Genomic DNA, 25,547 nt, shown 5'->3' on the forward strand with positions numbered 1-25,547 from the left:
TTGTGTGTTTTTGTGTGGGCTCGGTTGCTTCACATGGATGCATAAAGACACACAGGGCCATGGGGTAAGTTGGACCACTTAAGAGAAAAATTTTGCAGGACTTGAAGAGAAATGGTAACACTTAAACCAGTTGTCCCTCACAGATCCTGACCTTCCTGAATTTTTCCACTGGACCAAAACTGACAGACCAGTTTCTGAAAGTGGAAGAACAGAGGGTTGTATAAAAGCTCTTCTGCAGCCTCGGACCTGCGCCCTGGTCTGGAGCAGTGGGGGAAGTGGTTGTGCTTCTGTTGCCTGTTTGCATGGGAAGGGAGGATGGAGAGCCAAGGCAGAGCTCTCTGCCTCATTTAGTCCAGCTGGTGGATAACGAACTGGGGGCCATATGGCCCTTCAGCTCCCTGATTTCTGCAGCCACAGCGGAGCAAAGGTGGAATCGCTGCCCGAGGGGTGGCTCTGCTCCAGGAAGCCGGGTGAGCGGACAAGCCTGGCTCTGTTAAGGTCAGGGAGGCATTCGGTGAGCATCTTCCCGTCAACTTTGCTCTGCGTTGCCTGGTTTCTCCCACTCCCTTCCTGCCTCCGTGGCAGCTGTATGGTAATTAGCCCCAGCTCTAAGCTGATTGACTGTGAATAGGAGGCAGGAGGAGGGGGTGAGCAGGTGGTCCCCAGGGGCCAGTGGGCTTCCTTTGCCTGGTGCCCCTTGCTTTGACAGGAGCCAGTGGCAGAGCTTACAGCTTCCCAAAAAGGAGTAGGAGGGGTAAAGGAGAAAGGGCTGAAAAAGAAATCCCTCCTTCCCTGCCAGCCCACGGTGCTTAGCAGAGATGCTGCTCTAGAGAGCGAGCAGAGAGAGAGGGAGGACACGCAGAGCTGCTCCCTAGGCAAGAGCAGCGAAACCTCCCGGGCATCATGAAGATTTTCAGCAGGCTGGAATACCTCCTGGTAAGGAGACTGCTGCAGGGTTGGTTTGACTTGGGGAGAAAGTTTAGAGGGCACTTTTCCCTGGGGGAGCAAGGATTGCGCCTGTAGGACCTTCCTTGCTGATGAGACCCAAAAGCATGTAGAGCTTTAATACTGCAGGAGAGCAAATGCGTTCGGTTCTGTTTCGGGGATGGAAAAGCTCTGGGGCAGGGCACAGATCTCTGCGTCGTCTGTTCTGGCAAGCTGCAGATCAGGGAGATCATTTGGCATTAGGAAATTCAAGAAACAAAAGGTCTGAAAATGGGGTTTGGCCGGAATGAATGCAAGCTGCCTGCGCGGAACGGGAAAGTAGGTGGGGGAGCCCTCCTCCAAATTCCATCTGCCTCTGGGGTCTCGGCTTGTACACGGAGGTAAAAATAGCCAGATGGAGAAAAGCTTGAAATGCATTCAGGCACCAGAAGAGAACAGAACCTGCATGCACCAGTGTGTGTGTGTGTGTGTGGAAGGGGGGTGTGTGCATCTTTAGGGAATGTGAATATTCCTCTGAATTATCTTCTCTTTCGAATGGCAGAGCCAAAATAGTCACATACGGCTTTTAACTCACCTCCAGGAGAAGTTCCCCTTGATGCATGGGTGTGTATGTAATGTTGCTAGTGTACTGTATGTAATATTATTGCTAAATACTGAGCATCATCGGTTACTGAAGTAAAGAGGACACTTTTGGATAAAAGCCTTTGTCTTCTGTGAGGGAAAGCACGTATCGCATGTTGCTTACACTAAGTGGTATTGATTGAAAGTGAAATAACATGGGGGTTGGTAGTAAGACAGGTTTTTCTGAATATCTAAAACCAGCTGGACTGAAGTAATTCCCTGGTCATGGTTGCCTAGCTTTGGTAGTGTTTTCTGTCAGTAGAAATCAAAACGTACGGAAAAGGACAGTATCGTTATTTCCACACTGAACTGATGCGCTGAGGGAGTAATGCTACAGCTTTTCAGGGAGGGCCATGGCCACAGTGACTGTATTTCAAACAATTTTAAAAAGTCTTGGTATTGTGGAGCAAGGTTCTGTCTGTTCTCAGCCAGGTGTTGTGCCCTGTGGGACAGGAGTGAACCTCTAAACCTGTGCTCTTGGGCAGGGCTCCTGCCTAAAACCTCCCCCTGCAAGGATTCCAGCCTGATGAGGGACAGCTTCGCTCTGTGTATTAAGTGTGTTCGCAGAAGCTGGAGGTTTATTTAATTTCATCAGAACGCTGCCTTTCCCGGAGCAACTGGAGGAGCTGGTCTGGTCTCTGTGTGTGCTGTGTGGAGATGGACAGGGAGTTCTTGGAGTGGGCCAAAAGGCAACCTTCAAATAGATTTTTCTTTTATTTTTTTGTTCTTTCACAGGTCTGTTTATATCTATGCTGGATTTTTTTCTTTCCATTTACTGGTTTGAAAGCGTGCGCATTAATGTCCTTTCTCACACCCCCATGGATGTGTCTCTTGGAATGTGTTACTTCATTGTTGCCTCAGCAGCATTTGCTGTGCTCCCATGGAAACCATTGTGATGTCATTTCTGAAAGCATAGCAGTTCCCAGGCAGCTTTGTGTGTAAACTGGGTGACAGGACTGAGGAGGGGAGGGGACAGGGAGACAAGATTGGTGTGATTTACTGAAAGTCGGGGAAGGAAAGAGAAGCAGATGATAGAGATCTTTCTTATTTTGGAAGATGTCGGGTTTATTTTGCCCATGTGTGATCCAACGTGTCACTGCTGTTCTGTACATGATTCAGGTCCCAATCCTAGGAAGCCTTTTCCGTGTCAAGCATTTTTCATATCAGAGAGACAATGAGGTGCTAAATGCAAGCTTAATAAATCAATCCTGGCTCCTTTAGAGCAGAATTAATTACTCTGTGTACACGGCAACAATGGGAAGAATTTGGTAAAAGGTAGCTTAGTAAATTCTCAGGTACAGCAGGAAACAGAAAAAGAGGGGAGGAGAGAAAGCACATAGATGCAGTGTCCTACCCTGCTTTGTCAAGGGTCAGATTTGGATCAAGGTACCCTGAACGCTGTAGAATGGGTGACGCGTTCCTTCTCCGCCAGCATCTCCCAGACACGGCGGCTTGGCTTATGAGGCTGGAAGGCTTTCATTTCCCACTCCTGTGTGGAGTGAGACAGTCCACTGCTGCGCTGCCTTCCTCGTAAGGGTCCCAGGGAGACTCACCAGTGGCATGGCTGATGGTGTGCTTGGCAGGAGCCGTGTCTGTCAGGACCCTTCGTCTTATTTCCCAGAACAGGGTCAAAACCTTCTAGTGTCAGTGACTAGAACAGATACACATGAAGGGCAGGTCTGCCAGTAAGGGGATTCACTGTCACACATCTGTCTACATCCAGCTGTGGCCATCCACTCTGGTTGTGTTTCAACACCATTGGCAAGCTGATCTCCTCAGACAGTTTCTAAGCTAGCTTTGAGCTGGAATCGTGTTTCGACAGATGTTCTTGTAGCTCTTTTTCCAGAAATTTGTCCGCTCTTTTTCAATGGCTGTGGTAAGAAAGGTCCCTGTACAGGCTACAGCAAGATGTGCGTAGGAATTTGGTGTTTTAGCCCGTAGTTTAAGCTCACTCTAGTGTGCTGAAGTTTCACAGTTGCACTTGCCATAATTTTGCTTTTCAGCTGCCTGAGCCGTTTCTGTACATTTGGTCATTGCCTGGCTGAGGAAGGAAAAAAAATTATACTGATCAAATGGATAAATTCTGGATTTTTTTTTTACCCTACACTTTCCTTTTGTTAGTCTCTAAACACTCTCAGTAGCTTTGTAGCAAAGACTCCAGGGCTTCCAAGCAGCGTGTGATGGAATTGATCAGTGTCCCTGAGGATCCCCTGCCCCGGGGATGCGGGGCAGACTGGTCCTTATCCCTCAGATCTCTCCCTTGGTTTGTATCTGCTTTACAAATCCAGCTTACAGCTCTGGTCGATGTATTCTGCCCTCAGCTGCCCTGCAGTAGTTCTGTTGACAGCAGGGGAGTTGCTCAGGAATTACACCAGTGGAAATATGAGCAGAATTTGGCCTGGGGATGTTTCCTAACCAAAGAGAACATGAAGAGAAATATCTTCAAAGTAAAGCAAACGCAAGCCATTATTCCCAGCAGTGTGTTTCTGTGTTTGGACACCATCCAGATGACTCTGTATATGCTCTTGGTGATTTCTCTATAATCTGATCTTTCTAAAACTGGCCTTGGTGCAGGTTAGAGTCCTTTCAAAGGTGAGGAACAACTCCATGGGCCTTCAGCTGTTCTGCTCTAGCTGTCCCATTTGTAGGGAGGTGTAAGACAAGGCAGACTCAATGAGGTTAAATTCACACCTGGCTTGACTCCACTGATTTTTTTAGTGGATTTACTCCAGTGACGCATATGGCCCATCTGTTCCTCCGGCACTCATCAGCAATACATCCTTCTTACCATCCCACTGCTTGATTCTGTGAGGACAGCCGAAGAAGCCAGGTGATTATGTTTAGACCCCCCCTCTTATTTTTCCCTCTTCCACAAAGTGAGGCACAGCTAAGTGGTCATTTTTAAGATGTGCTTTGAAGGGCTTTGCCCTACACTTGCTGGGCACTTTTCAACAAAGCCCAGATTTTTGGATGTTTGCATTATTTATTACAAAACAGTGCAGATTCTCATCAGACTTAGAGAATTGTCACTTTGGAGCAGCTCTGTAAAAATCGCACATTCAAACAGCTACGAGCTAGAGGAAAATTCCCTCTAGCCTCCCTTTGCAATATGTACATGAAAGACATCTGCAGAAGAGGGTTCCCATGAGATTCACCCTCTTAGGGCAAAAAAACTTGGGGCTGAGCAGACCTCTCTTAATTGGGTGCCTTCCAGTGGTTTCTAGTGCCTAATTGGGCATCATGCTGTTTTTTCCAAGGGATGACTCAGTCCTGTCCCATTAGATTTCCGCCTTCTGTATCAGTATTACTCTTATTATGACACCTCCCAGGCAAGCTTGCATCTCCGAGCATGGAAATAACTCCTCTTAATGAGAGTGAAGTGCATGTTGCCTGGCAACACGGCATCGCAAGGGTCTTCATGTGCTGAGCTGGGAAAGGCACTTAAGTTAATGGGGCTGTTTGCACTGCACTGTTGTGTCTTTGAACCAAGGAGTAAAGGAGAAATATTTGTGCTGGAGAGAGAGGGGGGTGTGGGTGGAATGCATCGTTAGAGCGGAATCAGCGTGCAAAGAGACAATGTGCATTGGTTCCCTAGGTTAGAGCGGAAAGGCGGTTAGGTTTGATGACCCAGTTTCTCCTGGGAAGGAGGCAGACCTTTGCCCACGTTCTGTGGAGCAGCTGCTGTTCTGTCCGCTCTGCGTCTTGCTCACCAGCTGTCAGAATCCATGAGATCCATCCGATGAATCAGTGCCAAACCTGACAAATCGGTTCTGACTGGTAGCACAGCAGAGAGAATTGAGTGAGCGCAGATTGGAGGTGGCATATGATGACAGCTAATGAAAATCTAATTGATAAGCCTTCCTCCCCAGAAGTCATCATGCCTGTTTTCCTTGTGTGAGAAGGCTGGGGCTTGTCCTGTTCCTGGCCCCTTGCAGAGCAGAGAATTGCTAACTCACTTAAACATGGAAAAGCATCTCTGTTGCTTTATTTCCCATTGCAGACTGCCCTAAATACTGGGAGTTTTTAGCCCTTGTGACGATAAGCTACCTGCCTTTCTCCTTGTCAGCTGCTTGAGGGGGGAAATGCAGAGTGTGTAGTGTTTTCCTCCAAACAACAGGGACAATAAGCTTACTGGAATGAGGATAATCCATGACTGCTGTTCATGGCTGCAGCCCACTAAGGCGTAGGGATGGTGTGTGACAGCTCTGCCTGAACCTTAGGATCTCGACACAGATATTTTTATCTTCTTGGTGCATCTTGGTCCTGGAGAGTGCAGTTGTGTCAGAGTCTCAGTCTCTTTTTATTTGCAGGACTTCTCCTATGATGACTCAAAGGTGGAATTTAACGTCGATGCCCCGAATGGAGTGGTGATGGAAGGCTACCTCTTCAAGAGGGCTAGCAATGCTTTCAAAACATGGAACCGGTGAGTAATAACTCATTCCATTTGATTTTTTTTTTTTACTGTGAGGATGGTCAGGCAGTGGAGCAGGTTGCCCGGAGAGGTTGTGAAGTCTCCATCTGTGGAGATATCAACAAAAACCACCTGGGCACAGTTCTTGAGGAACCTGCTTGAGCAGGAGGGTTGGACTAGATGATCTGAAGAGGACCCTTTCAACTGAGGTGATTCTGCTCAGAAGCTGTCAGTTGCAAGTAAGGTCAGAACCTGAAGCCACATAGCATAACCCTGCACCTGAGCAAGTCTTCCTGAGAGAAAAAAGTATCTCAAGAGAGATTAACGTAGCCTTGTCAAGACACTAACCTGTGGTGCCAAGTCAGCTCAGGGCAAAAGAGTAGGCATTTGCTTGATTGCAGTGCTGTTTTAAGACCACATAAATTTCCTACGAGCACCTTGTAACTCATGTGCTGAGCTTGCAAAGCCACTTGCTTTGCAGGTCTTTAATATTGATGCGTTGGAGACATGCACATTCATCAGTACAAGAGCTAGATGCTATGAAGTTTATGGAAGTGATTATTATTTTCTTGTTCAAAAGCAAGAATGCTTCTTTCTGTGAAGCTGTATATTCCTCTTAGGCTGCATTGTGGAATGTTTTGCTGCGTCTTAGTAAATTCCAGGGGAAAAAAGTGCCTTTGGCATGGCAGAATGACTGGGTTCCATGCAGAAAAGACAGGGCACAATGCAGCTTGAGCCCTCCCCTGGGAGAGCTGTAAATTCAAAACAATTAAGAGAAATACCTAACACAGCAGGACATGCCAGGAGTATCGAACCTGTCTGTTCTGGGACAGGGTAATATGTGAGTGGAAATACCAGCTGTGCTGCTGGGAGCTGAGAAATGGCTTTCTGTGCACGGACTCTGCTCTTAATAATTTATAAATATTTCATCTGTTAAGTCACTGGGAATGCCATGCTCGTATGCCTCCTGCACTATCAGGAGCCTCCACAGCCGCCAGAGACCTTAGGGAAGTGGAAGCAAAGGTTTCATGTTCTGGCCTTGCTCGATATTTGTGTGTTTAGCTTCCCTTGAGATAGTCAATGGGTTTCATAATGGTCGTGCAAAATGATTCAGACCCTTCAGTGAGTTTCTAATGCATGAGATCAATGCCTTTTGGACCTACGTTTCCTCCTCTCGTGTAACAGGAAAATGATACAATACGAAGAGATCTTTTACCTCGCTATGGGATACATTCAAAGTATGCACCACAGCAAGGCTGAAATCTGCTGTTGTTGGACTTTGGAATAAATAAACACTAAACAGTTCAGCAAACAGTTTGTGGTGTGCACAGAAACTGCCTGTACTTGCATAGAAAAAAAGACTTGAAATTATTGGAGATCTCTGAATTGATTAGATAAGTGATTCCTTCTCTCTGAAGCTTCCCCTAATATTAGAGATTCCAGTCAAATTTAGTATAATTTTGTTACCCCCTCAGACTTTCTGGTCCCCTGACAGGTAAGTATTAAATTTGCACTTGGAGGAACCAGAAACCACAACAGCAGCTACAACATCACGGTGTTTGATTGCAGCGCTCACACGCTGTTGCACAGGGAAGGTATCTCGGCTGAATTTTTATCAGCCTTTTAGGATTTCTTGCTTGGTGCTTCCTGAGCAAAGTATAACCTCTGTCCATAGCGTGGCTGCTGTCAGTGACACCACGTGTGTTTGTGGAGCAGAAGATGGTTCCAAAGTGGGTCAGGTTAATGTCAAGAGCTGTGCTTGTCTCTTGTGATAGAGATGAGTGGTTCCTGGCAGCTCCCCTGGCTGTGAATTCAAAGGAGACTCCAAAGGGCCCTTATCCTGGAGGGAACACAACCCTCTGGGACTTCCTGCTTTTCCTGATGTCTGAAGTAACGTTGGTGTCAAGGGCTCCAAGTTTTCCCTGTCCCTCGAATCCCAGCTGTCCTCCCTGTGTCCTCCTACATCCCAGTCAAACACATTCTGTATCCTCCCCCAGCCATCTCTGTCGCCTCAGTCCTACCCACCCTTAGCCAGATCCGCCCGCATCTCAGCTATTCACAGCTCCTGGAGCCTACCCACCACCTTCTCGCTGTCACTCAGCTCTTCACTGTTAGTGCCTCCCCCTCCTGCGAGTGGGAGCGGGCAGCCAAATCCATGGTTCGGGTGGAGAGCCAGCACCAGGAGCAGAGAGAAGAACCTGGGAGAACCTTTCTGCTCTGCTTGACATGACAGCAGAGCTTCTTGAGCATAGACTGGTGTCTCAGCAGCTCAGAATGATGCAGAGCCCTATGAGCTCATCAAAATGAGTTCCCACATAGATGGGATGGCCTCCAGTTACCTGTATTTTCCCATTTCTCCACAGACATGTCAAGTCTTTTATCTCTGTTTAATATTTCAGCAATGACAAAAGAAAGAGAATCCTGTCTCATCTTGTTTTCCTGGGGAACCTAGTTCTTTTGCAAAGTGTAGCACATGCTCTAAATAACAGCTTGCTGCAAGCCTCTTTGACTCTTTATGCTCGGGTAGTCCAGTGCCTTTTTCCTGAAGCTCATGGCTTCCATTGCCCTCCATGAAGATGATCCGGTTGCTACATCTTAGGAGGAATCTTGGGATGGAGGAATGACTTGGGGGTTTGGATTTAGCATGGAAAATTAAGACACTAGGGAATTACCTCTGCACTCAGCATCGCATGGACCTTCTCTCACTTGTATTTTAATGGGAAGCTGCTAGCTGGTGATTTGTTCCCCCTTGAGAAGGTAGACACCCTTCACACATGCCTGTCCTTACTCCAGCCATAGGAAGCAGAAGCTTTGCTATTGTCTGGCCTGCCATGGGCCAGAAATCAGCCTCGTGGGTGGAGCTGTAATCCAGCTCTCCCAGTAAGTGTCAAGTATGTCCTAACCAGTGCAAGGTGTCCCACAGGCACTGGATTTACTGTCTGCACCAGGGCCGGTGTGCACGTGTGGACTTCTGTCCCAGAAATCCCAGGCAGTAACATGGGGCTGCCCTACTCCTTTGTTTCTCCCTGACTTTCCTTCCTTCCTCGCTGCACACTGACACATCTAGAACACTTTCCATCACAGCATCGCAATGCCAGGAGTCGTTCCCAAAGGCTGGAAGTCCTTTGTTCTCTGAGGGAGGGCACTGGAGAAGTGTGAGCTTTTCTTGTTACTTTCCTTTCCAGCTTCTTGAAATAAATTACTCTTTAAATGGCGAGAGATCCTGCTCTGCCGCAGAACAAACTGCCCTGCTGTAGCTCTGCTGTTCCCTTGTTCTGATGTCTGTCTGTCTTCCCTCAGGAGGTGGTTCTCCATACAGAACAGTCAACTGGTCTACCAGAAAAAGCTAAAGGTCAGTGAGGCTACCCCAGATGAGCCAGCTTGTCTGGTGTCCTGCTGTGCTGGGGACTTCTGCACCGTGGTGGGGGAGAGGGGTGGAAGGAGTGGAAAGGGGAAGTGGGTCATCAGGACAGCAAGCCCGTTTGGGCGTTGTCGTGCTCCAGAGTTAGGCTGTGCTGAGAAGTGGCAGCAGATGGTGTTGGTGGTGATCAAAATATTCCTGTTCAGCAGAGGATGTTGGTGAGGTCCCCAGTAAGCCTGCCGCTTCATGTGCATGTTGTCACTTGCTTTGATTCTGTATAACCCCTTCTTGTTGCCCTGGAGTTATCTGGTGGTGGGCTGGCTCTGCTCCTCCTGGACTCAACGTATGCTAACCAGCAGGGTTTGGGAAGGAGTTTTGAGGCCTGATTATGACACAGATTCAGGGAGCCAACGAAGCCACCTCTTCTCACCCTTCTAGGATGTCCTCACGGTGGTGGTGGAAGACCTGCGGCTCTGTACTGTCAAGCCATGTGAAGACATAGAGAGGAGGTTTTGCTTTGAGGTCGTCTCACCTACCAAGTAAGTTTGGTGGCTTCCCTTGGCTGTCCTCATGGTAGCTGGACTGTGCATAGAACCGCAAGAGATTAGATCTGGGCAGATGCTGCCCTGGGCTGTTAAATATTGACTGAGAGATACCATTGCCTGTACTCCTGAGTTCCCATGAAGTTCATCAGACATCAGTATAAGCCAGGTCTTGGCCACACGTATACACAGTGCAACTGGCAGTGGTCAGCTTTTGAAAACAGCTAGCAGACCTGCCTGGAGTCTTTGAGGACGAAACGCCTCTGACAGAACAAGCTTGTGGGATTAATTTTTGCCCCTTAGCCCATCAAATCAAGCTGCTGTCCCATTGGTATGGCTACACTGAGGATGAAGTGGAGCAGTTTTGACCAAAATGTGCACCCTGTCCTCTTTCTAACTCACTTCCTTCCTTCACAGGAGCTGCATGCTGCAGGCTGACTCAGAGAAGCTGCGTCAGGCCTGGATTCAGGCTGTTCAAGCGAGCATCGCTTCTGCGTACCGGGAGAGTCCTGACAGCTACTACATTGAAGTGAGTCAGGGTCGTGAAAGATCCGAAACTGTGCCTTGGAGCCCTGATAGTGGGCTTTTGGGCTGTGGCAGGTCCTGTGTGTGTGGGTGGACTGTTTGGAAATACTCTTCTGCCCTCAAGGAAGGGAGCTGATGTCAGTGCTAACTCAGAGGCAAGCTGTTTGCCAACCAAAGCCACACTTAAGCTGGGCTCAGGGAAAGGGGAGGCTTTAAATCAGCGTTGTCCTGACTTCTTAACTTTCTTGCCGTGATTCTCTGGATTGATGTTCCCCTGGGAGAAGCTTGCTCCCTAGCTCGGACATGGGCAAGCAAGGCACTACAATAGCAGGTACTCTGGCAGACGATGCTCTGCACGCTGCCCGCACCCCCAGAGCAAAGATGGGGTGCAGTGCTGACTTGTGGTATTAATACAGGTTAATAAGGCTTTACCCATTCCCTTCTTGGACTAGCCCTAGTTTATTCTTCTGTAGGTAATGCTTCCCATCAGTGTCTCTGCTATCCAAAACTCTTTGTGTTTTGCAGAATCCTAGAATTTTTTTTTTCTTTTTCCCCTTGCAGAGACTGGACCGGACTGCTTCTCCATCAACCAGCAGTATTGATTCTGCTACCGACTCCCGGGATCGCAGTGTGAAAGGGGAGAGCATCTTGCAGAGAGTGCAGAGCATCCCTGGGAACGATCAGTGCTGTGACTGCGGCCAGCCAGACCCTCGCTGGGCCAGCATCAACCTGGGCATCCTGCTGTGCATCGAGTGCTCTGGTATCCACAGGTATTGCGTGCATGCATGCTCTGTGCTGCCAGCCAGGGATGGATTGCAAGCTCCTGGAAAAAATGGAGCCTGAGTTAAGACTGACTATAATTTTTGTACAGATAGACTCGAAAGGAATTGCTTGCTGCAGTGTTTGTGCATGCATATGCATAAACCTCTCTGCTGCAGCTACGTCTCTATAGAGAAATACTTAAATAACTTGATCTTGTTCATCTGACGGTGCCTGAGCAGTTCTGTTTGGAGGCATGTAACCATTTCTGTTTTCTTCCTTTTGGATAAATAGGAGTCTGGGTGTTCACTGCTCCAAAGTGCGATCTCTCACACTGGACTCCTGGGAGCCAGAGTTACTGAAAGTGAGTGTTGACTTTTAACGGCAAGAGAGAGACTCCCTCCACGTCCACCGTTTGTCTCACTTGGTGGGGGGCTAGACTAGAGGGAAGGCAGCACATCACCTGAGGGTTTCATTCACTCCCTGTTGTATTGCAGTTGATGTGCGAGCTGGGGAACAGTACCATGAATCAGATTTATGAGGCGCAGTGTGAAGAGTTGGGACTGAAGAAACCAACAGCAGGGAGCTCCAGGTGAGTCTGGTGCACACACGCTGGTCCTCTTGGTCCCCAGGAAAGCTGTCCGTCCACACCACAAACCCAATACCCTAAGCTCTCTGGAAAGTCAGATTAAGAGTGTGTCTGGCCCTTCACTGAGGGCTGAACTACTTCAGGTACACCTACCTCAGCTCGATCCCTCTGTAGCTAGCCTGAGCTTGACTTTAGAAAGGTCAGTGGGGCATTGCCAGCCAGCTATGTGGTGAAACATGCTTGGGAGTCAAGGCTTTCTGGGTTTACACCTGCTCTGAGACCTTACAAGTACATGTAACTGAAGTACATAGTGTTGTCTAGGGCTGAACATCTCATTCCACTCTCAGCTACACACCATTTTGCTTTGAAATGGGAGATATTTTCAGGTTGGAGAAATTCTCCCTTCTTAATACAGGCCTCAGTGATTTTTAGGACTCAAAGCCAAGTTGACAAAATGACCCAGAGCAGCTTCATCTCCTTGTGACTGTTTGCTTTAGGTGGTTCATGTGGCCCTGGGCACAGCTTTACACTGTTCTTTTTTTAGGCAGGACAAGGAAGCCTGGATCAAGGTGAAGTATGTGGAGAAGAAATTCCTGAAGAAGCTGCCAGATGGAGAGACGCTAACAGAGAATGAGCGGAAACCTCGACGCTGGTGCGTGAAGAAGTGCCAGAGACACAACAGCACCACAAAAGCACCCATGGCTCGTAGAAAGTACCGCCACGAAGCAGGCAATGCGTCACCAGCCATGTTGTCGTCAGGTGGGAACCTGCCTTGCCCCACTCCCCAGGCAGAGCGGTGTTGGTGTGCCCCGCTCTTTGTAGGTGTGCACACCTAACGTGTGGCCATGTCCTTCTCTCGGACCTGCAGCCTGCCAGAGGTATAAGCAAAAATGCTGTTGCACAAACAGCATTGACACAGGTCTTTAGAACCATTTCCTAACACTTTCCATCTGTTTAAGGAGGTCATTACACCAAGGCGATGCAGCAACTTCTAAGCTTGCTTTTGTGCGTTTTCTTTTGTATTCCAGCTTCATGCGTTTCACTAAGTTTTTCAAATCCTTTTAACCTTATCGGCCTGGCCTGTAAGAGAGGCCATGCCTATGAAAGGCTCTGGCTGCCCAGAATGCTCTGGGATGACTTGGTCTGCAGCGTATCACCACCTATGGTCAGCTCTGTTGTATTTTGGTGGTGTACGTGGACATGAGTATGGTGCTGGACACATCTGGGGTGCATTGGACATGCAAGCTGAGCCTGTGTGAATACAACCGTAGAACTGTGTCTCATTTGTCCATTTGCGTGTTATTAACTACGTATTTCAAAATCTCTTTGTGTGAAATAGCAGCTACGCTGGAGAGGAAGTTCCGCCGAGATTCCCTCTTCTGCCCTGACGAGCTGGACTCCCTCTTCTCCTACTTTGACACGGGTGCTGGCTCCGGCCCACGCAGTAAGTACAGGGAAAGAAAAGTGTCTCTGCTTCTGGCAGGCTTTGCCTCCCAGCTCTTCTAGCGCATGTGCATTGCACCAGACCTGAGGCAAGGTATTGATCTCGCTGAAGGGAGGGTAAATATTTCAGGAGAGTGATGGGAAGTTAGTTGCACCACCTCCAGCCCATTGCTCTTTTATTGCCCTTATTGTTTTAATATCTGATCCAGTCGGTCCCTGGTGTTTGCATTCTGGTGGATGGGATTTTTTCCCAACATCTCTTACTCCCAGACTATGCATTCCATTGGCTTTTTTTCTGGTTTTAGTTTTGACTTTTACTTTTTTACCATTTTTTTAGCAAGGACAATTTTTTCTTTTTGTGTTTGTGACGATGAACTCCCCTCATGTTCCGTCCACCTTCCTCTAGGTGCCAGCCACATCTCTATGCAGCATCCGCTAACAGGTGGCCCATGGAGTGGCAGTGGCATTGGTCCCGGTGGGAGCGGTACGCCGTTCCTCCTGGACGGAGGTAAGGTGACGCTCTGGCAGCTAGCAGCAAGAGAGACACTCAAATTTTACTTGTTCCAAACCAAACTTCAGAGGCAGTTGTGTATTTTTGTTTCAGCCGAATGACTGGAACCCGTACATTACCAATCCCTCGTGGGAAAGACTGGCAGGCTTTCAAAAGGCAAAAAGCTTCTTAGGGTTCTAGCAGTCAAGTTACTACATCTTGAAGGAACAACGGTCCCTCAGATGAGAAAAAGCATCCAATCCGGTACATGGGATCTCACGGCAAATAGGAAATAAGAAGTGTTTACTTCAAACATCCCACGTCTATCACGGTCTAGTTGTGTGGTCCTTTATACTCAACTGAGGAGCAGTAACTTTCTAGAACTTACCAGCTCAGTTGTGTGTTATTGCATGAACTTAGGAGAAATATTTAAGGTTCTGAGTCAGCACAGCAGCAAATCACAGGCTTTTCCTACAGGTACACGTTATCTCTTGAAATCGGCGCAGGTGGTGCTTTAGATGGTCTGAATCAGCGCCATAAGGGCTGTTCCAGTTTCAAGGAATTCAGCATTATTGTCAACAGGAACAGGACTTGGGAGATGCAGGACTTCAGAGGTGATCAACAGCTTTATCTCGCTCCTGTAGAAGAAAATAGGAGTTTTATCACTGATGCAGTGGGAGCTGAACTGGGAATCTGATGTATTAATGTTCATGTGATATGAGCCAGATCCTCCTTGCTTGCTTTGATGTAAATCGAGTCGTGGCCTGTGGCCTCACTGGAGTCACTCTTTACTTGTGCTGACATAACGGAGAGCGTAGAAAGCAAACGTACTGCTTGGTGAGACTACAAAAACAGCAGTGATTTTTCTGACAGCAAATCCAAAAAAGATACGTGTGATATGTGCCGCTTCAGAAACTTCCTCTTGTAGCTTCATAATCTCCTTTGGCTGTTGAACAGTGCTGGAGGATTTCTTGTGAGCTGTGATTTCGGGACCACTGATTGAGAGGCTGTTCTTCATCTGGAACCTAGCTGTAGCCGCTCTGAAGATGTCAACAGACAGCCTTTACGGTTAAGATGTCTTGTTCTGCTGTGGTGAAAAAGGCTGAGATCTTTAGTTCTTGCAGGCTTTCCTGCTATTACTCTTTGCAAAGACTACTCAGCTCATGTTTTAGAAACATTTTGTCAGCGACAGCCTGGCTTGTTTTTCTTCCTAATTAGTGGTTTGGGTGTAGGTTTTGAGGTACGTCATGGGCACTTACCCTCTTGAGTTCTGGGAGGACAGACACTCAGTCTGTCCCAGTCAATAGGAAGTTAGAAGCAGCAAGAAGCTGAATCCAGCTGGAGATCCTGAGGGGACCAGGTGTCCCTTGGGACAAAGGTGATGTGCCATCCCTGTTCCCACAGGGGCGATTCCTGCACGTGCTTCTTCCTTCCTTTCTCTCATTTTCTTGACTGCTTTTGGGTTCCAGCTGGAAAAGGTACACAGTTTCTCTGCCACTGACACATTGCGTGTCCTTGGACAACTTGCTTCATCTCTTCGTGACTCCATTTCTTGTATGCAGTCAGCTCTCTGGTAACATTCACCAGCTGAGCAGCGAAGGTGGGAAGCACCGTGGGGAAAGAGAAGGGATGCCTCTGAAGGTGAATGAGCCAATGGATAATCCTTTGAGAGTTTAGCTTGATATTATTGACAGTATTAATAGTCTCTGTCGTAAGAGCAATGCATTGGCAAGTGCCCCAGTGACAACTGCAAAGCTCTGGGGATAGAGTGGAAACAGATTATTAGTGGTAAAAGCAGAGAAGTGTCTTTATTTGCTTATGACACTGCACAACCTGCTGCAAAGCTGTCTCTGCTGCTGCTCTGCTCCAGTCCACGTCACAGCGTCCCTCATGAATTGCAGCAAGGGCTGTCCTCCACAGCCCGAAGTGCCATGGCACTGTCGGAGCATCCCTGCATGAAGGGCAGCGTGGGGACACGGACACCATAGGCTTTGCGATTTTTCCTTGGGCAGTTTTATTGAGTGGGGCTAAATGGGATAGCAGTCCCCCTCTCCCTTGCCAGCAGCACCCGGTGCGATGTGTGTGTGACGTTCTGCGCAGCCCTGTTCCCCAGTGGTCTCAGCTGTGCCTGGTACTGGAATGCCTGTGTATTAAAATGGGCTTGGTTTGTCTTCTGTTGGCCCCGCAGGTCTGAGCAGTGACAGCGGGCTTGGAGGAAGCACGGACGGCAGCACCGATATCCTGGTGTTCGGCTCCGTGGTGGACAGCGTGACAGAGGAAGGTGGGTGTCACTGGTGGTTGATGGAAGTGTTGGGGGGCAGCGGGTGCTACGGCAGGATGGATGGTCAGGGCTGTCTGGTGCCAAGAACAACGGGGAACATAAGAAACTGGAAATGCAAAGCTTTTGGGTCATCTCTCTCCGTCCTTTTCTGCCTGTTAGAGTGCGAGGTGTCAGAGGAGTCAAGCGGAGAAGCAGAGATTGAACAGGAAGCGTCAGATTTGGAGGACCTGAGGGAGCTGCATCCTGGCTTGTTGATCTACAAGGCAGCACAAGCCCGAAACCTGCCTCTCATGGCAGAAGCGCTGGCGCATGGTGCTGAGATCAACTGGGTGAATGACGAAGACGAAAACAAAACTCCTCTGATCCAAGCTGTGATGGGGGTACGTTGTGCTAGTGGCTGGGAGGCCACCTTTGGGAGTGTGAGGTCTTGACTCCAGTTCAGAGCACGCTGACAACGGGCACCTTACAGCCTGGTATGTGCTCGTGCATCCTCTCAGTACTGCTGGCTGAATTTATTTAGAAATTCCCCTTTCCCTTGCCAGGGCTCCTTGATCGCGTGTGAATTCCTGCTGCAAAACGGGGCAGATGTGAACCAAAGAGATATCCGAGGCCGGGCTCCCTTGCATCATGCCACGTACCTGGGGCATACGGGGTAAGTTCTCTGCATGTTGCTCTGACACGCTCCATCGCCCTGGGGCTGGGATTCGGCGTTAACGCTGAGAGTCGTGGGGTGAGGTGGGCAAGGGAGCTGGATTTTGGTGACTTGGTTATTGGCAAAACATGCCTTTTTGTATCACATCAACAACTTGATTGTTACCCTTGATGGTAGATAACGGGTAATTGGGACCCTCTACACCCATTTCTTTCTCCATGCCACTGTGGTGTTTCCTAATTTAGACCAGTATAAGTGAAGCTGTGCCTGCCCATGGAAGGACAGTGCCCTCTGCCTGCTCCAGTGTGGGATGGGGGAGCTGGAATTTCTGCTCTGATTGTCTTTTCTTTCCCTTTCGCAGTCAGGTCTGCTTGTTCCTCAAGCGAGGGGCAAATCAGCATGCGGTGGATGGCGATGGGCAGGACCCCCTCAATATTGCTGTCCAAGCAGCCAACGCAGACATAGTTACCCTGTAAGTGCAACCAGGACTTCCCAGTGCTCTACAGTTCCTCTGCAGGAACGCTGCCTGTAAATAACCATCAGGGGAGGAATAACCAAACCCCTCTCCCTTGTGCTTTCTTTTTTTTTCACTCTAGGCTGCGTCTGGCTCGAATGAACGAGGAGATGCGAGAAGCAGAGGGCCCCTTTGGACAACCAGGTCAATATCCCAGCAACAGCCCTACTGAGCTGCAGTACAGGAAGTGTATACAGGAGTTCATCAGCCTTAACATAGATGAGTGTTAGTGACCACTCCCCCACCTCCCCTTCGCTGTCTTGAAGTTGGGCTGAATTTCTAGAAGCCCTGAGAAGCCCCATCCTTGGTATATTGGTGTTTCTTGCAGATTGGTCTGTTTTTGATGCCTGCACATATAGGTTGAGATGCACGCAGGAAGGAAAAGAGGTCTTTCCTGTTAGCGTTAAGTTCTCATGCTTGACTACTGGATGGTTGATGTTGTGTAGGAGACTCCCAGGGCATAACCACAGACCATGGCGTGTGGACTTGTGTGTGAAAAGGTATGGGAGATGAGTTTAGCATTGGAGAAAAAAAAAAAAGAAAAAAAAAAGGAAGAGAAACAGAAGAAAAAGGAAACCCTCTATCACCAGGAGAAATCCCCCAACAATACGATCAGACGAACCTGTCTCTGCTTCAGTGTGGTTGCTGTGCACTGAGTTCTCGTCTGAAGAGTTTGTCTGGAAGGGATTCTGACGTGGAGCCCTCTGTTCCGGCAGTGCGACCAGCAGCCTGCTCTCCCATGGGACTGCTGCAGCGTCTGGGAGCTGCTGGGGCCAGTTTAGAAAACGAAAAGATAACTTCTAAATTGAGAACAGGCTGGTTTGTGGGGCAGAGCTGTCTTGCTCCAGAAGGCACGAGAGAAGGGGTAGATTGAGAGCGGTGGCTACTCACCTTATTGCTCTCAGGACTATACCAGCCACGCTCCCCTTTTCTTGCCCTTGCTGGTTAGCTCGTCAAAGCCATAGCTCGCCTGCTTCCCGGGCCAGGATGCAATCTGCACAGTGTTATGGAAGCAGTAGTGCTAATTTTTTTTTTTTCTGAGGCTGGGAGAAGCTTGTCGCTGGCGATGGGCTTTGTGTCAGGGAAGAAGAGCCACGTCCAGCTCCCACTGCCTAAACAGCTGGCTGCGCGGTGCCATTTGACTTGAGTTCAGTTTGTTTCCTGGTCGCTTCGGATTTCTGATTTAGCATCTCTGTGAAGGACACTTCTCCTTGCATGTGCATCCCTCTGTGCTCTCCCCCTGGCATGCTGAAGCATGTGAGCAGGGCATCTCGGCAGCTGGCCCAGGGGCTTTTGAGTTCCCCAATTCCAGAATCTTCTTTTTGTTTCTTTTTTTCTTACATTATTCTTTGCTAGAGTGGGGGAATGTGTTTCTATTTAGAGCACTTTGATGCTATGTTTATGCCCCGTGTTACGAGGATCACGCTCAGTAGCTCTGCAGAGATTCTGCAACCATGTTGTCCTGTCTCAGGAGGGCTTACAGAGCACCCATGCTCTGGCTGATTGTCCTCTGGCTGGGAATTCGAATGCCAAGGTGAGATGTGCTCCTGTAAGAGCCTCCTCAGAATGCCCTCAGCTGCAGTTGCCATCAGTTTTTCAGGACTCGTGGGTGGCAGTCCACAGCTGGCGTTCAGCCTGCCTGGGCTGCTGGCTCTGGGTTGGGCCGTAGTGCCTTACGGATCGTGCTGGGGCCTGAGGGGATCGAGATCTCGCAAGGAACGCAAGAACACCAGGCAGAGTTTCCCATCCTCCTGTATTACATCAGCAGTGACACACAATCGTATTATTTTTCATCCAATGCATGTTTGACTACTTTACTTTTTTTGTGTGTGTGCTGGCTGCTGTCCTGCTGCAGCCCTTTGGATGAAACCTCTGCAGGTTTGTTGCTGTTGACGTAATTGTGCCCTCAGATACAGAAGGAACAGTGATCCAGCTCTTCACTCAAGGTATTGCCCTCGGAGACTGAACCAGCAACACTCGGTGTCCACCCACACATCTGAAAGTGGAACAACAAAGAAACTCCACTTGGACTCTACTACGGTGTCCTCCCAGTTCAAGAAGAGTCCCTGCTTCCTTAGGAAAGTGCTGCCCCGTATTTTGCTGCAGCCAGACCACAGTTTTCTGTCTGTACGATCTAGGTCTTGAAGTTGTCTTGCAGCTTTCTCCTTCGTGTTCCCCCTGGAACTTTGGGATGCACAGTGCTGAGTGCTGAGCTCAGTCCTGATTGTTGTGAATCTGAAATGTTCTTCGCGACTGCGCTGAAACTGGTGCAGATCAATTGCAGGGCAAAATCTGGCCCCGGGGCCTTTCACACTTCCCTAAACAATAAACAGTCTCCTTCCACCCATCTTGGAAAGTAAAAATTAATGAGCTTGGCCCCACCATCTTGGAAAATAAAAACTAATGAGCTTGGCCCCATCAGCCTCTTTATGATTGGTGATGCCTCTCATGGTGCTTTCTCCATCACCCCGCTCTTTCTGTCCCAGTTCAGCCGTGGCACCCTCAAGTAATTCAGGACTGTTGTGGGATAAAGCAGTTGGCATAAAATGCCAGTGTTGCTGCATTTTGCTGTCAGAGGAATGCTAGGATGTGTAAATCCATAGTTCAGAGGATGGTTTCTTCGTGAGCAGGGACTGTGTTCTGGTTGTAGCTCCCGCATGGAGCCGCGTCACTGAACGAAGAGGGTGACTCCAGGCGTACATGTGGGACCAAATGTAGGCGGATGTGTGCTGTGCACAGCTGCTGTACTGCCACATGGTCTCCTTCAGTTTGCATTTTCTAAGTCCTGGGTTAAATATATTTCTTCCCAATACCTGTGTGAAGGTATAGCTGCCATCACCGCCCATTTGGCATTTCTTGTGCAGGATTACAGAAAATTGCCACTTCCCATTCTCATGGAGCTTCATCTTTTGGTCCTTTGCATTGGACTTCTTTCTGGTCCAAGTCATCCAAAATTTAAATGGGCTTCCCCACTGAGCAGGGTGGTGCCTTCACTGGTGTGTCACTGCCTCATCTGGCGTCCCTTCCTTGCCAGCTGACAACTTACTCAGCAGCTGGTGGTAGCATGACTGTCAGTCTGAGTGGGGTCAGGAGCAAATCTGTAGTCTTGGAAATCATCTGTGAAATGCCCTGCAGACCTTGCTGCTCTGTGCAGAGCTCGGGTGGCCTGGGACGCTGTTGTCCAGTGGAATGCTAGCCATACAGCAAAGCCCCCAAGCACGTGTCCGCCTTCAGCAGGGCTCTGCTGTGCTTAGGGCTCGATCATGCCGATCGCCCTGCGGCATCCGGATCAGCGCAGGAACCGATATCCAGCCAAGAACTTGCTCTGCTTCCTGGGTTAGGACCTGAGAGATTCCCTGTAGTGAATTCTCTTTGCTAATCCTGTCCCATTTGATACCGATCTGCATCAATTCAGACATTTGTCAGTGCTCGTGTCCCCTCAGGTGGTGCCCTTTCCTAGGAAAAGCTGGCATCTTTCAGGGTACTTAAAGATCTTTAGAGTGAAATAGATGTTTCACCACTGCCATGGTCCTGCTCTGGTAATGAATTTCATCATGGTCATTGTCCAGCAATGTTTTTTCACACGTACAGCGACTTAAAACACCACAACTGGCTTTCCAACGTTTGACGAGAAGTTAGAAACGCGACTGATCCTTTCTGCGAGCCAGGGAGAACTGGAGACGTGGCTTCTGCTTTGGGTCGTTTGATTTCAGTCACCATTGGTGGTGGCTCACGAGAACAGGACACAAATCATGTGTCGGTCGGTCCGTCGGAGCTCAGCCTCACTGCTGGAGTACGTGGAGTTGAAGCATTTGTAAATACTGATGCAAAACGCAGCGTCTTGCAAGACAATTGATCTATTTAACATGTATTGGTACTTTATTTAGAGTCCATGTATAAAGCAACTTTGTGCACTTTTCCTACATACAGTATTGGGGGGGTTTTATGTTCTTTTGTTACGGATTTTGTGCTGTCTTTTTTTAATCGGTGGAATTGTTAAGTATTTAATTTATTATTGATGTGCCCAGAGGACTAGTGCAATTTTTATTCAATGCAGTTTGTCTGTATTTAATGTCAGGATTTTTTTTTTTGTAGCATTGTTAGGGAATGTTTTTTCAAAACCTGCCTTTTCTCCCCCCTACTATGTTCCTTTCTTCCCCCACTTTTCTCTTCTATTTTCATTACCCAGCTCATGAGGCATTAAATGCCTCCAGTTTGAAATATAATCCAACACTTCAGTACCTCCCGCAGTTTCTAAAACAAAGAGGTTCTCCAGGAAAAAAAACATGCTAAGGAGGCACTTCTCAATGTTTTCTGTGTTTATTTGAATTTTTTTTTTAACTGGGGTGTATGCGTGTGTGTGTGTGTGCTTAGAAGTTTGCAGGGGAGAGTGGAGAAGTTGTACAGAAAATTTGTTTTCAGCAGAGTAAATGGCCAACCAGGCTCCAGGGAAAACTAGATATTGAACGCTTTCTTTTTTTTCCTTCTTCAAATAAGCTGTATTTGTGTTGTACAATCTTGTTTGAGATGCCTAATGCCAAAACTACTCTCTTTTCATTCTTCCTCTCTTTTCGAAGAGTGTGGGTGTGTTATCTCTATGACTTGACTTGGTTGCAACCACAGTTAACATGAGGAGATTTGCCTTTGTCTAGAAAGCAACATGCCAGGCATTGTCCAAACAAACGGACCCAAACCATTGCCTCAGCCATCGGATTCTGTCATCTCTTGAGTTTTTTGAGATCTGGGTGAATATTTTTAAACCTGTCCTAGCTTTTGTCTGACTTGACCCAAACCCAAGTGCCTGGACAGGTAGTCTAGAGTTTGAATCTTTTGGGGTCTGCCACATGTCTCTGATTCCAAATGGGATGAGTTCAGGTTACTGGCAAGTTGAAATGATACCCTCTGTGTTCCCTCTCTGCACATCATCCAGGGAAGCCTCAGGTTCTTTTAATATTGTTGTCTCTGAGATGGTCTCTGCAAGGTGAAATTTCTTTGAGCAGTCTAGAGGAAAAACATGGAATTGGAAGAATTTGTGTCTTTAAAGAAAAAGATTTGACAAGCTGAGACTGTGATTGGTAGAAAGGAGACCAGTAACATCTCAGACCAGCAAAAATGGCCATTACTTATGCAAGAGAAAACCAGGACCTCCTAAAGAAATGCACTGATTAACTTACTGTCCAGCGGCCACAACACAGCTGGTGTCGACTGCTGGTCTCCTGTGTTGTTCTGCGCTGCTGGACGGTCCCTCAGCCCACTTCTCTCCTCACTGCCCGAGCATTATTGCTTTCAACCAAAGACAAAACGGGATGAACAGATTAAATGCGACAGGAAACCATTGGTTAGCTGATGGCAACCGTCCGTGTGCGTGCGCACGTGTGTGAGTGTGCGGTGCTGGTATCTGGAGAAGGGGGCGTGGGGAAGAAGTGACTGAGCAGGAGAAGGGAGAGTGGGAGTTCTGAAGAAACAAGATTGGGGTTTTTTTTGAGATTCTAAACTATAGAGTGCTGTTTCCATAGGAATGTGATTCATACCGGGCTGCCTGCTGGTTCCTCAGCCTCCTAGGGAAGTTGGGCTGGGGCACATCCCTTCTGAGCTGGGTACCCAGCATGGTGTTAGCGGGCAGATGGGGCAGCTGAGCAGTTATGGGGAGGGAATGGAGGTGGGGGTAGTAGCCAAGATCGTTTCCAAGGCACGAGGAGCACCATGCATGTTTCTAGGGCGGTGGTTGAGCTGGCTAGAGAGCGGCTGGGGGTTGCCCTCAGGTTGCCAGTGGATCTTGTAGAATCATAGAATGGTTAGGGTTGGAAGGGACCTTCAAAGGTCAAGACCTGTAGACCTGTCTCAGTTGACTTCCATCCATCACGTCCCTCCAACAGCACACCAGTGTGGATTCCCCATCCTGGGAGCCCTCCGTGTGAGACCTGTGGTTGCTGAATCGCAGAAGTAGAGTAAGAAATCACAGAAACACAGTGAGCCTTTCTTACTGTGGGGTTTCATGGGCTGGCAGCCTGGAGTGAAAGCCGTTGAGATGAGAAAGCCCAGCCAGCTTCTTCCTGGCTAAGGCTGCCCTACCTTCCTATGGAAACAGCACGGAGAGAGACGTTCTTCAGCCAGGTCAAGGCTGCTAAGCGTGGTTGATTCGTACGGCCGTCACGCACCGAACGGCTGGGCTGACGCTCGCTGTAAATACGCTATCACCTATTAACCGCCTCACTTGCCTGCTTTCAGTACCACTTTGTAACCCGGTTTTTAACTCCCCCTTTCCCTACACAGCCTGTGCTGACTGTAACTATGGAACCAGATATTCTGTATGTTATTATCTTTGTACAATTTTAAAACTGTTGCTGTGGTGTCTGCCTTTTTTTTCCCCCCTCCCTTCTCTTCTATTGTCTCTTGAAACACTCTTAATAAAAATCTAGATAAACTCCTTCCCTCCTCCTTCTTCGGCTTGATTTATTTATGTAGGGTTTCTCCTGCCTTGTTGCCTGTATTAACTGGCTCTAGAAAACGATTCCTTTTAACCTGCAACCCCCAGCTTGAATAGATGGGAATGCCACCTAAATACTCTGCATTTTTGGTTGGGTTTCTGTGACGCCGTCTCGTGATAACATGGTTTCAGCGTGCTTTGGAAGAAGGTTGGGGTCAAGGTGACAGGCTCACATCACCCCACCCCTTCATGTTTCTTCAGAGCACCTCGATGCGTTAGGAGCTCTGCTGATGGCTGCCCTGTAAAGGAGACCTTGCACTAGATGAACGTATCAGTCTTCTGCACATGGACCACCCTTTCCCACACGTCACAGCGCAATCCTTCCCCCCCTTGGTTTCTCTCACACTGCGTGTCTGTGGCAGAAAAATAAAAGAAGAAGAAGAAAAGAAAGAGTGGCCTGGCCTCATGATTTTTGGCACCTTAGTGTGGAAAACAAACGCAGAAAAGCAAAATTGTGGAATAGCCTCTTTTTTTTTTTTTCCCCACCACAACACATGGGTAAATACGCTGGAGAGGGAAATGCGATTACAGAAACACAGATCTCTTAAGACTGGCTGTATCTTTCTTTAGTTAATGAGGATTAAATGCTTAAATATCTTCAAAAATCTGGGACTAATACTTCACTACAACAGTAGGGTTCCTGTAATTGGAGTTATATCTGAGTGTTGGCAGAGCAAATATTTTACCAGTATGCAGGAGGAATACTGATCTTGCTGAACAAGGATAAATTAATTATTTTACCGACGTGGTCAGGCTACTGGCAGGAGGTTACAGCCGTTCTTTGTCCCACTACCCAAGAGTGCCACTTTGACACCATCCCACCAGTGTCAAAACCAGGTCAGGATCAAAGAGGAGAAGTAGTGGCTGTTGCCTGGTCTCTACACCAGAACTCAGCCAGTTCAGCACTTGCTTACCAGTTGCTACCAGGTATGCTTAACAATTCAAGAGCAGACTCATTCTAAATAAACCCCGGAGAGATAAGACTTTATTCTCCTCCTAGAAAAGCTGCCTGTTTTCCATGTGGTGTACAAGGGTTTTGGTTTTTTTTTTCTTCCAGAAAGGGAGTACATTGTATTTAGGGAAGGTGAGGAGTAGCAGGTGGAAATGGCAGGAAGCTGGGGTGATGCCCACAGAGAACGGAAGGCAGTGTGGGTGATGGAGGGTCTGTCAGGGGTGGGAGAGGACAGTGGTCTAACAGGCTGTGAGGCAGAAGTCACGGGAACGTCAGGATATTTGTGTGGAGTGATGGGGGCGGTGGGAACGGGCTGAGCCCCCCAGTACGGAGAGGCTCGAGTGACCGTAACCAGAAGCTAATAGTTCAAGTTGGTTTCACAGCAGGTACAAAACCATACATTTCCTGAGCACTGCTATGCCTGAAAATCAAGAAATCCTGATTAAAGCCTGCCTGACACTAAGGTTCATGGTCCTTTGCCACCTGCACGTGGATAATACTGAAAACTCTTGTTTTCCAGACCTTTTTGGGCTGGACACTTTTCATACACTGAAGATGACGATTCTCCCATCCCATTGTGCTCACCATGAGCTGGGCTGGAAGCAGACACCACGTTCAGGCAGGGACCTGTCCCGCCAGCGTGGCGAAGGAGCAGCTGCAGGAATGCCTCTCGCAGGATGCCCCGCGGGGACTGGAGGCTGCGTGCCTTTTCTGTCGGCTCCCAGCCGGCTGGGCACGCTCACGCTCCGACCCTTCTCTCCAGCGAAGGTCGTGAGGCGATTTGAAGTTACACTGGATCCTGTGAGCGTCTTGGCTTTGCAGAACTGAGTTTTCCTATGAGCTTTTCTCTTCCCTCAGCACTCACCAGTGCTGACAGACGATGGGCCTGGGAGCAGATCTGTCCTCTTCGTGACTCCCCAGGACATCTTCTGTCAGACAAAGGGCACAGGAGCTCCGTATGAAAGACCGAAGGTA

General features: G+C 48.4%; 1 protein-coding gene across 1 annotated transcript in view; it reads left to right on the forward strand.

Annotated features, from left to right (window-relative positions):
- The window catches only part of ACAP3 (ArfGAP with coiled-coil, ankyrin repeat and PH domains 3), a 95,287-nt gene that overhangs the window by 67,660 nt on the left and 2,080 nt on the right, over positions 1–25,547 (forward strand). The window contains exons 11-24 of the mRNA XM_086764534.1: positions 5,877–5,989; positions 9,278–9,329; positions 9,777–9,877; positions 10,298–10,409; positions 10,967–11,175; positions 11,459–11,528; positions 11,662–11,756; positions 12,298–12,512; positions 13,093–13,197; positions 15,875–15,967; positions 16,127–16,347; positions 16,510–16,619; positions 16,981–17,091; positions 17,216–17,277. Coding sequence (XP_086620660.1) covers positions 5,877–5,989; positions 9,278–9,329; positions 9,777–9,877; positions 10,298–10,409; positions 10,967–11,175; positions 11,459–11,528; positions 11,662–11,756; positions 12,298–12,512; positions 13,093–13,197; positions 15,875–15,967; positions 16,127–16,347; positions 16,510–16,619; positions 16,981–17,091; positions 17,216–17,277 — 1,669 coding nt within the window. The remainder of the gene's footprint in view (positions 1–5,876; positions 5,990–9,277; positions 9,330–9,776; positions 9,878–10,297; positions 10,410–10,966; positions 11,176–11,458; positions 11,529–11,661; positions 11,757–12,297; positions 12,513–13,092; positions 13,198–15,874; positions 15,968–16,126; positions 16,348–16,509; positions 16,620–16,980; positions 17,092–17,215; positions 17,278–25,547) is intronic.

The sequence above is a fragment of the Chlamydotis macqueenii genome, chromosome 21, assembly GCF_036417535.1.
Source record: "Chlamydotis macqueenii isolate bChlMac1 chromosome 21, bChlMac1.mat, whole genome shotgun sequence".
Lineage (NCBI taxonomy): Eukaryota > Metazoa > Chordata > Aves > Otidiformes > Otididae > Chlamydotis > Chlamydotis macqueenii.